This window comes from Pocillopora verrucosa, chromosome 2, assembly GCF_036669915.1.
Source record: "Pocillopora verrucosa isolate sample1 chromosome 2, ASM3666991v2, whole genome shotgun sequence".
NCBI classification, from domain to species: Eukaryota; Metazoa; Cnidaria; class Anthozoa; order Scleractinia; family Pocilloporidae; genus Pocillopora; species Pocillopora verrucosa.
Window position 1 is genome coordinate 3051585 of NC_089313.1, and position 15499 is coordinate 3067083.

Below are 15499 nucleotides of genomic sequence, written 5' to 3' on the forward strand. Positions count from 1 at the left end.
GATTGGCTTTTTAAACTCCGATTGTCCTTTGCTGTTCACCTCTAAGTAATTCTTGCAAGATTTGCATCCAAAAATATTTTAATCACTGTAGGAATGAGTGAGTTAAAGTCATCTCATTGTGCAATTTTATCTCACTGGCTTTGCAGCTCGATAAATATCTACCATCAGTCACCTCCACTTCCATGAATAGTTGTTACATTGTAATGATCCTAAAAATATAGTAAAAGTTGCAATTGAGACTGTTACAACTGTGGATGTTGACTCTCTGAAACGCAGGTCAAAACAAGCTCACCTATCTCTAAAGTTATCATAATCAATTGAAAGATCCTCTTCATTAGGGATGCATAACATTGTTCCTATTCCACATTCACGCAGTTCTTTTATTGTGTTCTGTATAGCTGGTAGAGTCTCCCCTGCCACAAACTGGCTATACATGGTATTGTGCAGTAAAAATTCATGTTGAAATGAAAAGAAAAAAAGACAGTTATACTCTGCCCTTCCCTAGGGATGCTAATGAAGATGGGAGGGGAAAAGAAGAGTATGTACTTTGGTTTGACCATAACACTAGAAACTGGCCATTTATTATTTGGGGGTTGGGAGGTTCTAGTGCACTTTCATTTTCCAGCGTATAATCGCCATTTGCACCGTTTGTACCATGGCATAAGTAGTATCACCTCCCCCCCCCCCTTCCCCCTCCCTAAGAGTGGCTTGTTATTGGTCCCTTCAAAGCTGTTTGTTTAGTAGAAAGGAAAATGGAATACACTTAAAAACATGATCCCTCGGAAATGGTTGCAAAATTTTCTGCAGTCTCTTATTTTCAGGCCCACAAGAAAGTTTGACCCCATCTCCATTTGTACCAGCCCACCCCCTCCCAACAAAAATATGTGGCCATTTCTTTAGAGAATCTATGTGTATCAAAAATTATAAATTGCAAAAGGAACTCTTATTTTCAGACCTCTCAGTCAGCAGTGTTTATAATAATGAGTGCCATTTAATTTATTATCCAGCCCTCCCCAGCTCCCATCTCAGCTCCTTCAACTTTAACTCCAAGAAGTGGTTAACATGCAACTTCTCCTTATTACATCTATACATTATCCAGTACACAGGTAGTGAGAATACTCAAAGGCATCAGGTACAAGTGGTCAATTTGATCTAAAACCAAATTCTCAAAACAAATTTGCAAGGAAATCTGTAGCAGCTGAAGGGGAGTATTCACCATCGGATCATGGGAGGCAAAGGGTTAGCAACAACAGACGTTGCAATACGGTCATGAATACTCTAGCTGTTTTCTACCCAATTGGCTTACAGAGGAACATTGTGCTACTTGCTTGGTGGAGAAGGAGAGACCTAGTGGAAATCTGACTGCCGTGGTTGGGGTTAAATTCCTGAGCGGATTGTACACCGTGCAGTCTTTATGCCAGGGGTTGTTAATCCAGGTTTTCCTTTCTGCACGAGGATCAAACTCGGTTTTGATTTTCTTGTATAGGGCCCTTAAAATGGCATCTGACTACTTTGCGCTACGCGGTGAAGGAACGTTCGACGTCACAAATCGCAAAAATTGCGTATTTTTAGCATTTCACTTTCATTCCATCATCTCATCTTAGGATAGCGTAACGCGCAAATAAAGCGACGGCACTACGCTGCAAAACAGGGCAAAAATACGCACGCAAAGTGTAGTAACGGAAAAGCCGCGCTAAACGAACCATACTTGAGTTGCTTGCCTTTCAAAGCGAAAGTTGTCATGTGATCCTCAGTTAATGCTGAAAGATATAATTTCTAAAACTGTAGCCAAAAAATTAGAAAGTGAAAATAGGACCTGAAAAAAAAATTCAGGCTCGCACGGGCCTGAATTTCCAGGTCCTGTTTTCAACTACTCGTTTCAGTAGTGTTCTTAGCTGCAAGGATCTCTTAATTTCATCCCTTCACCGCAGTGCAAATATATGAATTTCATATATCTAAAATCATAATATATCGTCCCTATTTCAGCGGTTTATTACCACGAGAAGAGAGAAAAAAGAAAAAAACAGAAATCTGTCGGAAATAACAAAGAGCTTTTATTAAACGCATATTCTACAAGAATTGCATACATCATATTAAAAATGAATATTGAATATTATTACAAACAACGAAGAATAAATTAAATTGCCTTTCAAATTGTATTTCGTTTTCATGTCATCACGTGGTTACTTTCAGTTGGATCTTTCGAATTCTTTGACTGTAACAAGAAATACAAATAAGAAAGAACAGTTACAAACCAGTTAACCATCCAACCTCATAAAATGGGTCATACAATGAACCGTTCCGAGAGGCGTTTTATGTTGAAAAACAGGGCATATTTTCTACCGCACCGTTCACTATTTCGCTCCGGCTTTTAATGACTGAACGCCTTAAGCAGGCTATTTAAAGGGCGGAAAATTCTATCCAGCGGATAAGTCTTAAGAAAACGTACAGCACTATTCACCGTATTGGGATTTATTTAGTGGATAGCGTCATCCAACTTCGAACAAGCTGGCCTGTATCATTCACTAATCAACAGGCACCAGGCCCTTAGTCTCGTCGCGGCTAGTGTCCCAACCAAATACAATAGTATCGTTGCGAGACAGGACTGATCACTGTAAGAGACTATCACATTTTGAGTAAAGTTCTTTAGACTTGAGCGTACCTGTTTCCTGTTGGTGGCCCGCTGGACTGTGTCTTCGATACAACGGCCTGCTGTGACGCACGAAACTGGATGTCCAACTTAGAGAAAATGCCTCCTACAAACTACAAGACAGATAAAGATTGAGCTAACTTAATGGCTGTAAAATCTCTTACTGGTGTTTAGAATGAAATTGCCTGTCGAAGAATGCACTGCACCAAAAAAACAATGATAATCCCATGCAGGAGCTCATTACTTAATGATAGGCTCCTGTCCCATCGTGAAAGTCTTACTTCTTTTGGTTTTTGTTTGCTATCGCTTTTCTCTTGTGGCGTGTGAGCCCGCTGTCGAGCCAAATAGGAAACCAACTCTGTCATGCGCTTTTGATCTTCTTCGCGCTGTGCATCCTGGTTCCAGCGAACGGAACGTTGTGAGTCCCACTTGTAACTTTTAAACGTACTGAAACTTAAATTAAAAGTGATCAATGAAATTGTCACGGAATCGCCGGTGAAATGAAATATTCCCATTTGAAGAACGAACCTACAAATTGACTTCAATAGTTTTGAGGAACAAGTCATTATTCATCCCCGGGAGGGGGAAAGGGGGGGAAGGTCTTTGGACTCTGGAGTGATCACATGGGGGGGGGGGGGGTTGGGATTTTGGAGGGATCACATGAAGGGGGTGGGGGTGCAGAAAATTCCATTTAGAGGGGGAGTCATAAGATATTACGTATTACATAGCCTTAGGGGTGGGGGATCAGGTAAACTTTATCATAACACAAACAAAATCCCCCCCTCCCCGCTTCCCCCGGGCTCTACATAATGACCATAACGCCTCTAAGGGGTTGTCATAATAGGGCTCGTGTCGCTAAGGTAATTTTCCAAATCAGTATTAACAGTCTCTTCTTCAAGAAGAACTTATACCCTGATTATTCCTGGGGCTCAGAGTAACAAATCTTACTTACTCTTTCCTGGACGCAGAGGTGACTTTTCTCGGAGGTCGTGGTTTCTCTCGAGATAAGACTAGGAAAAAAAATTAAATGGATAGCCTTAGTTAAATTTTAGATAAAGTTTAAGGGAGGGAAAATAACATCGCAATAAATTTCTTTTCTGTGACAAAACGGGATTCCAGTCCATCGCAGGCAAACTCCTAGTTGATTCCAAAAATTATCTGAAAACGATCATTTAATAAGAGTATTTTTTCGTTGCTCTTCTCAAAAGTAAAATTTCAGTGATTGTTGAAGAAATTCTCCTTGTCAGCACCTTAGGAAATGTGTAAAGAACAATATGGAAAATGTACATACTGATATAAGGGTGATCACAGGGAAGACACGGGTCAGTGACTCACGTTTTTGCTCCAAATCATTGTCCTCCGACTCAGGTTGATCTTCGTCTTCTCCCAGGTCATAGTCATCGTCCTTGTTCCCAGCTTGAAACTTCATTCTGCGCAGTGAGCTACGATGAACCAACCGACTTCGGCTTCGCCTTATCGAGGGTAGGTACTGTCAGGAGGAAGAAACAGGAAACAGCTTCGCGTTATTTCCAGAAACAAATGAGGGAGTACCATGATGGTATCCTACAAACTCAGCTACTCCCCCTTCCCGCTACCCCTTCCTTCCCACTTTTCCAACACAGGGTATCCCGCCAGAGAGTCCCGCCCATTAACACCAATTCCCCGAAACTCCCAACTAGAGGTAAAGTAAACAGGGATTGCATCGGTTTTGCTTTCCTACGCTTTCTTACGCTCTGCTCTTCAATCTGATTGGTTAGTGTGGTAACTTTTTCTTTATAACACCCGATTGGAACGCATTACACTAGTGCAAGTCTTCGCATTACTTCCAGAGTAAAAATATATTTTTTTTACCAACCGTAGGAAATTCTAAAACTTTTCGTTCACTTGGGTCTATCATGTCCGATAGGGCGCTCGTGTTGCTCTGTGGAACAAAACAAAAAGAAACGATTCAAGCCTACAATAATTCTTAAACAACATAACCCAATTGCTAAATGATTTGAAAAAGAAAAGCATTATTTTACCTCCAGGTCTCTGGTATTCATGTTCGCTAAAGCTAACTCCTCCACACCAAACACATTCAATTCGGAAGACCTGTCGATTCACGTGTTAAAAAAGGTTTCAATGGGCTTTGTTAAGTATTCTTCTGAACAATTGAATGATGGACGAGAAATGAAAGATGTCTAAATTTAAACGATTTAGGAATTTTCAATCTTTCTTAAAGCGCTTTTCGATTGAGTGTCGTCGGACCAAAACCAAAGTAAAGTGTAATCATGATGCCCAACAAGAAGAGAGGAAATATATCTTGTTGTCAGTAAGAAGTCAAACTAGAAACAAGCAAAATTACTGAAAGCGCGGGAAAACGCGAGTGACCAAGTTGCCATTGGCGCTTCAGTTTTGCATCTGATTGGTTCAGAGAGTGACGTGAGGATTCTGGACCAATCACAGAGCGAAGCAAAGGGATAACTTTCGACTCCCATTTGAAAATTTCTCTATTTGGTAAATTATCAGGAAGCCTTTATGTAATAAATTGTTGAGGTATACAAACACCAAGAGGCAACAAGGATGATTAAGGACTGTAGCATGAGGACGATCAACAAGAATTCCAAGAATCCTGGCCAAGTTATTTCACTGTGCAAGAAACACCTTGAATTAATTCCAATGATTTACCTAACGCCTATAAATTTAACATGGCGCGGACGATGCCTGTAATCACCTCGCACTTGATAATCTGCGGAATGGTATACAGATAGCGTTCCTATGTGCAAACATATCTTCTACAACAGTTGGATTGTTGGTGATTGCTGGCTCCTCGTTAGAAGCTGAATTTTTATCGAAAGGTAACTTTTCAGAAGCCTCAGCATCGGGTTCTTGCTCAGTGTTCTGTTCCTCTTCTGTTGACTTTCCTTTCTCCGGTTGGAATGATTTTCCTATAGAAAATAAGGAAGACATGTGCGTACAAAAGCGAAGATAATAAATTTTAGAATTACTTGTTGAAAACAAAAAGATACATAGGCGGGAGACGAAGAAAAATTTCCGAGAACTCTACTAGGAACCGAACCTCAGGTCCTCAGTCGTAAATTAATCGATCAGTCTATCAAATAATTCAACAATCGCTTAAATATCCATTGGCCACTTAGTAGAGAAAGCCTAAAGAAAACCTTAATTACTTTGGAAGACAAATTGAAAACTAATGAAATCCGAGAAGCTCAGTGTACCTTTAGTAAAACCCTTCAATTAATCTTGATTATGTAAATACCTTCGTTGTTATCGTTCTTTGCATTTCCTTCGCTGTTTTCTGCTTTTAAGTCGTCATCTTTCTTGTTATCGCTCGATTCAGCTGAGTTCTCCATGTTCTCCGCTGTGTTCGAAACTGGTTTATTTAATGTTGGTTTGTGATCACGCACACAGCAGCCCTGTTAAGTTAAAAATAACAGATGCATCGCAAACAGAGTCGACAAAGGGTACTGTTAGGCTGTGAGCGCTTAAATACTTCTTACTAACCGAGTTCTATAAGTTACGGATTATAAATCCGAGCGGAAAAACGAGAATCTATAGCTTACAGCTAGGAACTAGAAAACAAGGTTAGTAACATATCTATTCCATCTCTGGGTTCAAATGGAGGGGGAGATTCCAATTCAAACGAAACTTCGAATTCAGACGGCTGCACCGTAAAATACGGCCTGCTAAATTGACCAATCCTAGCCCACTTACTAACTGAGAGATATATCAAAGGCTCGTAAGTAAACTGAGAAAATACATGGGTCTCGTGGATCATTAATTTCATACCCAGATCCCTCTCGCAAGCTCACTTTCGGTTTCGCACACAAGAGAGATCTGGGTAAGAAACTAGTGCAGATACCACTCGAAAGTAATGCACAACTTAGATGCAATTCACTTACAGTGCCTTCAAGGGATGGATCAAAATGCAATACTCGTTGCTGACAGCAGGGATATATTCCAACTATCTTGGTCGCTGCGCACTCCAAGTTTCCAAAATCTACAGTCATCGGGTGATAGCTGCAGTGACCCAGCTCTGAGCACTGGAAATAATTCCCGCAGCGGTGACAATAGAGGACATTCACTGCACCCCATAATCTGTGTAGAAAACAATACAAATATGTTAGCGTGTGATAAACTGATAACTAAGAAATATTTTGGTTAGCGCGCCGCACGAAAAGCAAGAATTGTTCCGCAGGGCGCGCTAATCACAATTTTTATTGTTCGTCCTTATTTTTTCGGACACGTGCGACAGACTTCGCCGAAAAGGCGGGTCTGCTCGTAGTCTAAAATCAAAGGGAATCTTACCTCCAGTAAACTTCTTTCCAAGATTTAACTTCATCTCTTAATCCAAGAAGGTAGTCATTCACATCCCAGGTAAAGTCCCTGTAGGAGACGAAGACACATAGCTATGGTATGGCCTCAATAGTTATTCTATCTAGAAGAAATTTGGAGAACCCTCATATCCCACAAGCGCGAGTGAAAGAATTGTTTTCATTAAAAACGCTCTAGAGACTTGACAAAGCTCAGTAGAAACTTGGCTGAGACTTTCTGATGTATTGTGTCCTTATTGGACGTTTCTAGCTAGTACATACGTGATCAGGAACAGTATACACTGATCATTTGCCATTGATATCAATATTGAAGCCAATTTGGCCCTGCGAGCCTTGTTGGCTATATATCATTTCATGACCAACGCGCACTCGTGGAATAATTGTTTCATTTAAAATGCACAAAATGAGATAAATCTTCCCAAATTTACTTTGTAAGAACAACCGGTTGTAGTATGTACACTTCCGGTTTAACTCGTATTTATGCGCACGCACGGTATAATGGCTCATAACCCGTGATGACTGAGCCAATGAAAACTCTTGAATTTAACTTGTTAGTGACGTGTTACCTATGTATCTGTCCTCCAATAGGTCATAACTAAGAACCGATAAAAATGCGCGCGTCATTCAGCTCATTATATAAATGCTGTTTTACCGTGAATGGACGTAAGACACTCTTCCTCGATGATTCACCATCATTCTGTTAGGAACACATCGTAGTTTGCCTTGAGATTCTGCTGTCAGAAGTCTTCCACAAGCGATGCATCTAAAGTATGTTCATTTGAAAAGATATTCAAAATACAAAATAGAAGTGTACGAGACAGGACAAACGCACGCAACATTTTAACGTAACATCTTGCAACAGTGTTGGATCGTGTTGTGAGATGCTGCATGACTGGCTGCTTTGGTACGCGTTGCAAAAATTGCCAAACATTTCCTGTCCCTTACCTGAAAAGAGTACTGGCATTTGCAGATGAACTTGATTGGAGCCTTGGATCAAACAGTTCTTCGATTTTCTTGCAAAACAGTTTGCTGCAGTCAAGACGATAACAACATTACCAAGCACAAACGTATTGCTACGACTTTCCTCGGTTGAAAAATAAAACAATAAGTTGAAGCCACAGAATGTACAAAATGCCACGGACACTACTTCTCTGGGTCTCCCTTTTGCACACAATTCTCAAGTGTGAGATTGCTTTGAAGTTGACATTGAGGGTAAACTCTTTCGATCCTTCACTGTATGTTTCCATACACAGGTTTTATTGTCTTGCACTGATAATAAATTTTTTCCTACTTTTAAAGTTTAAATTTACAGTTCTTTTTCTTTTCACAAACTTGTCTACACTGACAAACATGGCGTTATTTGGTTTTACATTACGACCCCGCTGACTCGAACCATTAACCCGAACCTCGGTTAACCCGAGCGCTCGCTAACTCGAACCATTTTCTGTTTCTATTAGGAGTTCGAGTTTGTGGGGTTCTACTGTAAAAACCAAATAACACCATATCTGTCATATCTCTGTAAATACCCATATAAGGACCAAGTATGTAGGTGTTATTCACCAGCCGTTTCTTTCCATGGACACTATTCTGTCAACTCTCGTGATGTGCAGAAAATGACATCTCACCTTTTAAATTTGTCCTTTCGATCCTTGATTGCTTCTAATTCATTATGGTTAAACAGCTTTGCTATTCTGTGAAAATAATCCAGTTCAAAATACTCTATCAGTCTCTCAATAGATCTCTTGAAAGGTACATAATATCAAGAACAGAGAAAGATGTCGGTTTTTTTCTCACAAATTCGAGTCCCTTGCGAGACACAGAACCTCAAACGTTTGGAATTTCACCCACTGAGGTACTGAGTACTTTTCTGGTCATCTACACCATCAGTTGGTTCACATGAGACAAGTGTCCAGCAAACTGCTTTGAGGAGCAATTTTAAAAGTGTTGTGTAGATAGACAGGATAAATAGATGGAAAATTTTGAGCTCCGTCATAGAATAACCAAGCAGTTTTTGTATTTCACTGTTACTACAAAAAAAACAAAGTTTTTTATGTATCACTAACACTACTCGTAGATCTGTAAGGCTTTTCAAATATTACAGAAGAACAGGATCATAGTATTGCCCACAAACTACACACACACACACAAACCACTGGTTCAGTTCTTTGTTTTCATCACATACCTAGTGACCAACTTGTCATTAATACAGTTCATATTACAGGGCGTGGCTACAATGGCTGACATATTCTGATGACAGTAGCGGATGCACTCGGTTACCTATCATGATTGAAGACACACAAAATGAGAATATTGATTTTTTCAGCTAACAGATAGCATCCGAGGCCTTAAGGGCTGTTGTATACCGTAATTAAAATACTCCATGCAATTAAACACTTTGCGCAAAGAACTCTCTTAGTGGCATGCCTCAAACTTGGAATCTGCATAAATTTAGTTATAGTAGTTTCATGTACAACTTTTGTGGTTATTCATTTATACAGTCAATATTTACCAGTGCATCCATCTTTAAGAAGTCTGAAGATATCAAGATGGATATGACATTGTTTGGTTCTGTGGGTAAAAAAAAAAAGAAACAAAACATTTTCAGGTAAGACTTGCTCAAACTATTCTAAAACTTCCTTAACTAATTAATGAGTAAGGGGAAGAAAGAAAATGGAAGAAGAGTAAACATCAACACACAATGGAATTTACACTTTCAATACTTACATATATCAGATACTGGTACATATACCTTGACTCAAATATTATGAAAATATAACAGTTAAGAATACCATTTGACATTTGTCATAAAATATGTTAGATAAAAAAAACTTTCTTTAATGATCACAGTTCACAGGTGACAATCACTTCAATCATAATTCACTCTAATTTATTAGCACTATTCAACCCTTTAACTCCCAAGATGTAATAATTCATTCTCCCCTCTGGCTGCTCCATACTTCCTTGTAAATTTGTGCAAGAATTTGGTGTCAGATCATGATAACAACTTTTATCTGATAAGTTTGAGTATTCTCATTACCTGTTTGCTAGATAATTTATGGGTATTATAGGGAGAAGTTACGTGTTAATCACTTCTGGGTTAATTTATAAAAAAAAGTTTGGGGGCTCACCAAGTTTGGGTTTCTTTTCCTCAGTCCTGGATTTGCTCTTATCTGGAAGCCGTCTTTTAACATACTTCATCAGCCAATCAAAGATCTGCACATCACAATGAACAGAAATGTCAACCTCCTCCCATCGTTGGGCTTCCACTGACAAATACTCAGCGAAATATCTCATCTCACTTATCAGCAAGTCCCTTGGGCATGTGAAGTCTTGTTTTACTGAAAAATAAATGTTTAAAATTAGTGATATTCATTAATAGATTAATAAAATCAATTAACCAAGCAATCAACTGTTAATCTGTAAAATACAAAGTGTAACTTGTAAACCTCTGAGAGAGACCAACGTCTAATTTCTTCTCACAGTATCACCAATAAATCAAACATTAAAGTAATGAGAAGAGGGTAATGATCACTAGCTTGAGAAGTTCTCGATCATTAAACATATTCTCCTTGTCATTATTAAAGGAAAAGTATTGACAGTAGTATGGAAAATAAGTGCAGAGATCAGGGTGTCAAGGGTTACGATGCGTGTGACTTTAGATTACACTAGTAGAGAAGACTTCTACTTACAGTTCTTACTTTCATCACACACATGGATAACCATGTTAGGCCTATAAAAAGGAAATCGAGAGGAAAAAAAATGTTTTATTTGCTGAATAGTGGCCTCAAAAATACATGAAACAAGGTGCTACATTTTATCCTAACTATTACAAGACACACCTTAACATTTGTCCCAAATTCTGCCATGGTAACGTGAAGAGTCACAGCTTAGCGTTACCAATGTACACTAAAAAAAAACTCTCCTAAATATTAGTTAACCACAACAAGACATTCACCCTTGTAATGACTCCAGATTTGAAGCTTGTGACAAGGCCGATCTTGAAGGTTGTCTGAGAACTGATTTCTAAACAATAAACAATACAGTTATCAGAATCACATAAATTGTAAAAAGAAAAAAGCAAACGTTTCTCAAAATGCAGTCTGTCCTCAGTTGCTAAGTTGGTACCTGCTTTGACAATGATTCTTCACCACTTTCTACATAAGAAGATGCCTCTGATGTCCTGAAAGTAAGTAATTTTATCTCAATATTCAAGGTAAGACTCAAAGTAATATTTAATGACCTATCCAACTTGCTAGCGCTGGCCACTTTCTAGAAAGGAAGTTACCTCTGATGTCCTAAAAGGAAGTGATTTTATCTCAATATTCAAGGTAAAAATCCAAAGTAATATTTCATGACCCATCCAATTTGCTAGTGCTGGTATATGATATATGTACATATCAGTTGTATTCAATTTGATTACCTTTTGTTAAGTCCTGAGTATTGTTCAAGTCACACAAATCATCACATGAAAAAAAAAAGAAGACAATGTAGATTAAGTCCACTCTTTTTCACCCTCTATGTTCATGATTAAATTTAAGAAAAATACACATCATGCAGTAAAATCCTGATTATTCTCCTCGATCATCTGGATTTTCAGTTATCCTGAATCACCCTCGATTATCCTGACTTGTTCTCTGTTTTCATGAATATTAATTAAAGACACATTTGAGATTTGTAAGACCCAAGGTAGATTCACCGAACAATTTTGATGCTATTACATTTAATGCAGCTTCAAAGAACGATGGAATTAGTGACCTACACACACTTTAGCAGCTTAATAAACAAACTGAGTAACATCAAAATTTTGGGTTGTAAAACATGGGTGTTGTTAAATGTTTTTGAAAATACTTTAACAAATTTTGGCAATGACACATGACAATTTGAAAATGTGCTCTAACTTATTCTTGAGTAATAATGATTAAATAATATCTATTCACTTTTATTTTGGCTCAATTTAATATTTATATTTTTTATTATCCAGACTCTCCCTTATCTGGTCTTTTTGACCCAGTTCTTATGGGTCCTGGTAATCAAGGTTCAATTGCACATAAATTATTTTTATCAAATAATGTAGAACTGATCTGAAAACAAAAATTTGGAATTTAAAGGCAGTTAGATCCTAAAGGTATATACACCCATGTACATTAAAACCTTTGAATAAATTGCAATGGATGGCACTGTTACATTTATAATTCTCCTGTTAAAGTACACTTAATCTAAAAAAAAATGTTACAACTGACCAAGTAACAGTTGGTGGTAATTTTGCATCTGATTGGTTCAGAGGGTGGTGGGTGGTGGTGCTGCGCACTCATTCAATTTTGAAATCACGCATATGATTTCAGCCCAAATTGCACTCCACTCAGTTCAATTACCATTATGAACCACAAGAGTGCCAAGCATTTAATATCTCCTTACAGTAATACTGCTGAATCATTCATTAACCCTTTCCTCCTAAGAGTGATTAGCATCTAATATCTCCTTACAGTAATACTGCTGAATCATTCATTAACCCTTTCTCTCTAAGAGTGATTAGCATCTAATATCTCCTTACAGAATCACACCTGAATCAAACATTAAGGTCATGAGAATAATTGAAATGATCAACAACTACAGAAGCACTTGACTGTTAAACGAATTCTCCTTTTCAGCACCTTAAGAAATGTATAAAGAACAGTATGGAGAAGAACATACTGCATTGCATACTGCATTGCATACTGATGTTAGGGTGTAAAGGGTTAAGACAATGAGGATAAAGGAAATGATTGCCATCAACTTCAGAAGCTTTAATTGTTAACTCCCATAAGTGACCAAGAGAGAATTTCTCCTTACAAGATCAATACAATATCAACCAGATAAGTGATGAGAATAAAGAAAAATATCAATTAGGGAATACTTAGTTGATCTAATACTGAATTCTCAGAACTAACATTGTAAGAATTGTATGGTTGACAGTAAGGAGAATTACAAATTTGATCTGGGAGTTAAAGGGTTAAACTAATTCTCCTTGTCAGTGACAAAGCAAATGCATAAAGAGGAGTATGGAGAATATAGATACTAATCAATGTAAGGGAATTAAGGGTTAAGTTTACATTAGACCAATCAAAGTGAGCAAAGTGAAACAAAAACCTTTGAAATCCAAATTACATACAAAATGTACTCAGAGAACTGAATATACCCTATATATACCTGCTTCCAGATTGGTTTGAAGTTGTTGACCTAGAGAGCTGTTGGTTTTAACTGAAGCTGATTGTGGGTCACTCCTTACTATGTCCTTTGGCACAGTCTCATTCGTTAATTCTTTTTCATCAGCAAAATGCAAAACAGAGTTTAATAATTTGGAGAGGTGTCTGGAGTCTGAAGATGAATGCTGTGAAGTTGAGGTTTGCTGGATTTCTGCCCATCTTTTTGCACACTGAAAAAAGTGGCTCAATTTACCATTTGTATTATAACCCTTTGATTTCCAAGATCTGCAAGACCCAGTTGTTCAAAGGCTAAGGTTTCTTTATTTCTCTGTTCAAAAGCCTTTTAGGGAAAATTTTTCCTGTTCTTTACAGAACATCCAATGATCAAATTGCAGGCTAAAAGATTTGAACCAAATTTTCTTTTAAGGCTTTCAGACCTGAAATCAAATTTCACACTAACCCTGGTTTGTCTTAACCCAGCTTTGAACAACCAGGCTTGAATGCTAATTCTCCCCCCCCCCCAGCTGCTATACATTTCCTTGTAAACTGATTGTGAGAATTTTGCATTAGATCAAGTTAACAACCTCTAACCCTTTAATTCCCAAGATCTGATTGTTAACTCCTCAGCTGCTACACATTTTCTTGTAAATTAATTGTGAGAATTTTGTGTTAGATCAAGATAAAAATCTCTAACTAATAAGTCTGAGTAAGAAGAAAACAATGACAAAAACAATAGAGTACTCTTGGTACTAATGCTTTGTTTTCGAACGGTGCAGGGCTGTATGGAAATCATTGTGAGAAGAGCAAAACTCAGGGAATGCTCAGGGATGAAATTTGAATCATCTTATCACAAGTAGCTTGTGATTAGAGCAGTAAAACAAACAAGTTTGTACTGAAGTGCAACAGCCAGTGAACCTTTGAAGGTGTAAAGCACCAATCAGATTTACAGATTTTGCTATCGACACAATTACCAGTTCATTAACTGTTGAGTCCATCTACGAAAGCTTTCCCTCAAATCCATTTCTATCAAATTACTTAAAGGATCTAAGTAGATTTTGTAAAGGTTTCATTTCAATTAGCGCAATCAACACACGAATTATTATATTTACATTTATATTTACAATTCGGTCGAATACAAACCTGTTGTGCAGAGCTTCCAGGAATTAGCTTGGCTACTCCTTCCCAGTTTTTGTTTTCCGATTCCCTGAACTCAAGGGAACTCATCAAAGTCCTCAACATCAAATCTACCGCCAAATTCTGTGCCATTTTAAGGATTCAAATCCAACAAAAAAGCTAGAGCGGTAAGAGGCGTTGCAGAAATGATTGGGAAAATATTACCACTTTCTAGTACTCAAAACTACTCTTCCTTTGGACCATTCCATTGCTGACACACTAAATCATTGAAAAAGCATCGCATCGGCTTTTGATCACGATTAGAAGCAGAATTTTTTTGAAAGGTCACTTGGAAGGACGCCATCTTGTATCTAAGCAGCATAGTTAAGTACCCAACTCTCCTCGGTCTATGTTTTCCGTGTTGTGACGCGACCTGTAAAGGGAAGATCTCTTTGCCTCGATTTTGTTCTGTCAACCATGACTTCGATCAGACGATGTTTCCTGGCTGTGAGCACTCGCGCTGCCTAGTTTGATGGTCTCATCGGGAAAAATCATTTCTGATCTCAATTTTCACCCGAACAGAAACAAATATAATTGGTTTGACCTGCCAATGACCACAAATTCATCAGAATTAGTGTTTTTTGTATCATCCGTTTCCTTTCCTATTTGTAACAGGCAAAGAGAAAATGGTGGATATTACGCTAAAGAAGTTTTCTGTCATTATCATCATCACTATTTTGTGATTGAAAAATCTGTCAGTTAGGGAAACTTTTCTAGAGCTTTGCTATCTCGTTGTTCAACGAACATGCATTTCACTAAAATGAGTGTTATGTCATTTTTACTGGAAAAATAATAAATCTTCTAAAAGTTTCAGTACAATTCACAGTTCGTTTTAAACTATTTACTTGCCAATGCATGGCCTTAAATCAAGCTGTACATAGGAAATTAATTCTCACAATATGATTGGCCATCTGTTCTAGGCTGCATGCCCAGATGTAACCTCATAAAACTTCTCTGCTGGAATCAAAATGAGGGGTCACATTTATCCAAGCCATTACTATGCAATGGTTCTCTGTAACATTTCTAGGCCACTCAAAACTCGAATCTCTTAACTAGACTTTTCCAGTCTTTTTTAATGTCAATATGGCGAAATTCATGAAGGTGAATTTGGTCTCATTTACAAGTACCATCAGTTCATTTAATTCAAGTGTAAACTTGCAATT

At 38.0% G+C, this 15499-nt stretch overlaps 1 protein-coding gene across 1 annotated transcript; it reads right to left on the reverse strand.

The window, feature by feature from the left end:
- Positions 1-2040: 2040 nt before the first annotated feature.
- Positions 2041-14646, reverse strand: LOC131770400 (SANT and BTB domain regulator of class switch recombination). Its single transcript, XM_066162631.1, has 23 exons — positions 14304-14646; positions 13168-13393; positions 11402-11414; positions 11107-11161; positions 10937-11004; positions 10671-10711; positions 10110-10319; positions 9491-9549; positions 9164-9258; positions 8607-8672; positions 7927-8010; positions 7634-7744; positions 6956-7033; positions 6550-6745; positions 5907-6063; positions 5364-5577; positions 4672-4741; positions 4506-4571; positions 3986-4139; positions 3603-3660; positions 2932-3103; positions 2663-2763; positions 2041-2215 (listed from the first exon to the last, which is right to left on the reverse strand). Exons 1-23 carry the CDS (start codon positions 14427-14429, stop codon positions 2176-2178), a joined length of 2460 nt encoding a protein of 819 aa, XP_066018728.1. The 5' UTR covers positions 14430-14646; the 3' UTR covers positions 2041-2175.
- Positions 14647-15499: the final 853 nt, after the last annotated feature.

Coding starts and splice junctions, on each gene's coding strand:
- LOC131770400 (XM_066162631.1), bottom strand. CDS start 14,429: ATGGCACAGAATTTGGCGGTAGATTTGATGTTGAGGACTTTGATGAGT. Junction 3,661..3,985: donor CAATGATTTGGAGCAAAAAC/GTGAGTCACTGA, acceptor TTTTTTTCCTAG/TCTTATCTCGAGAGAAACCA. Junction 3,104..3,602: donor ACCTCTGCGTCCAGGAAAGA/GTAAGTAAGATT, acceptor TTTTAATTTAAG/TTTCAGTACGTTTAAAAGTT.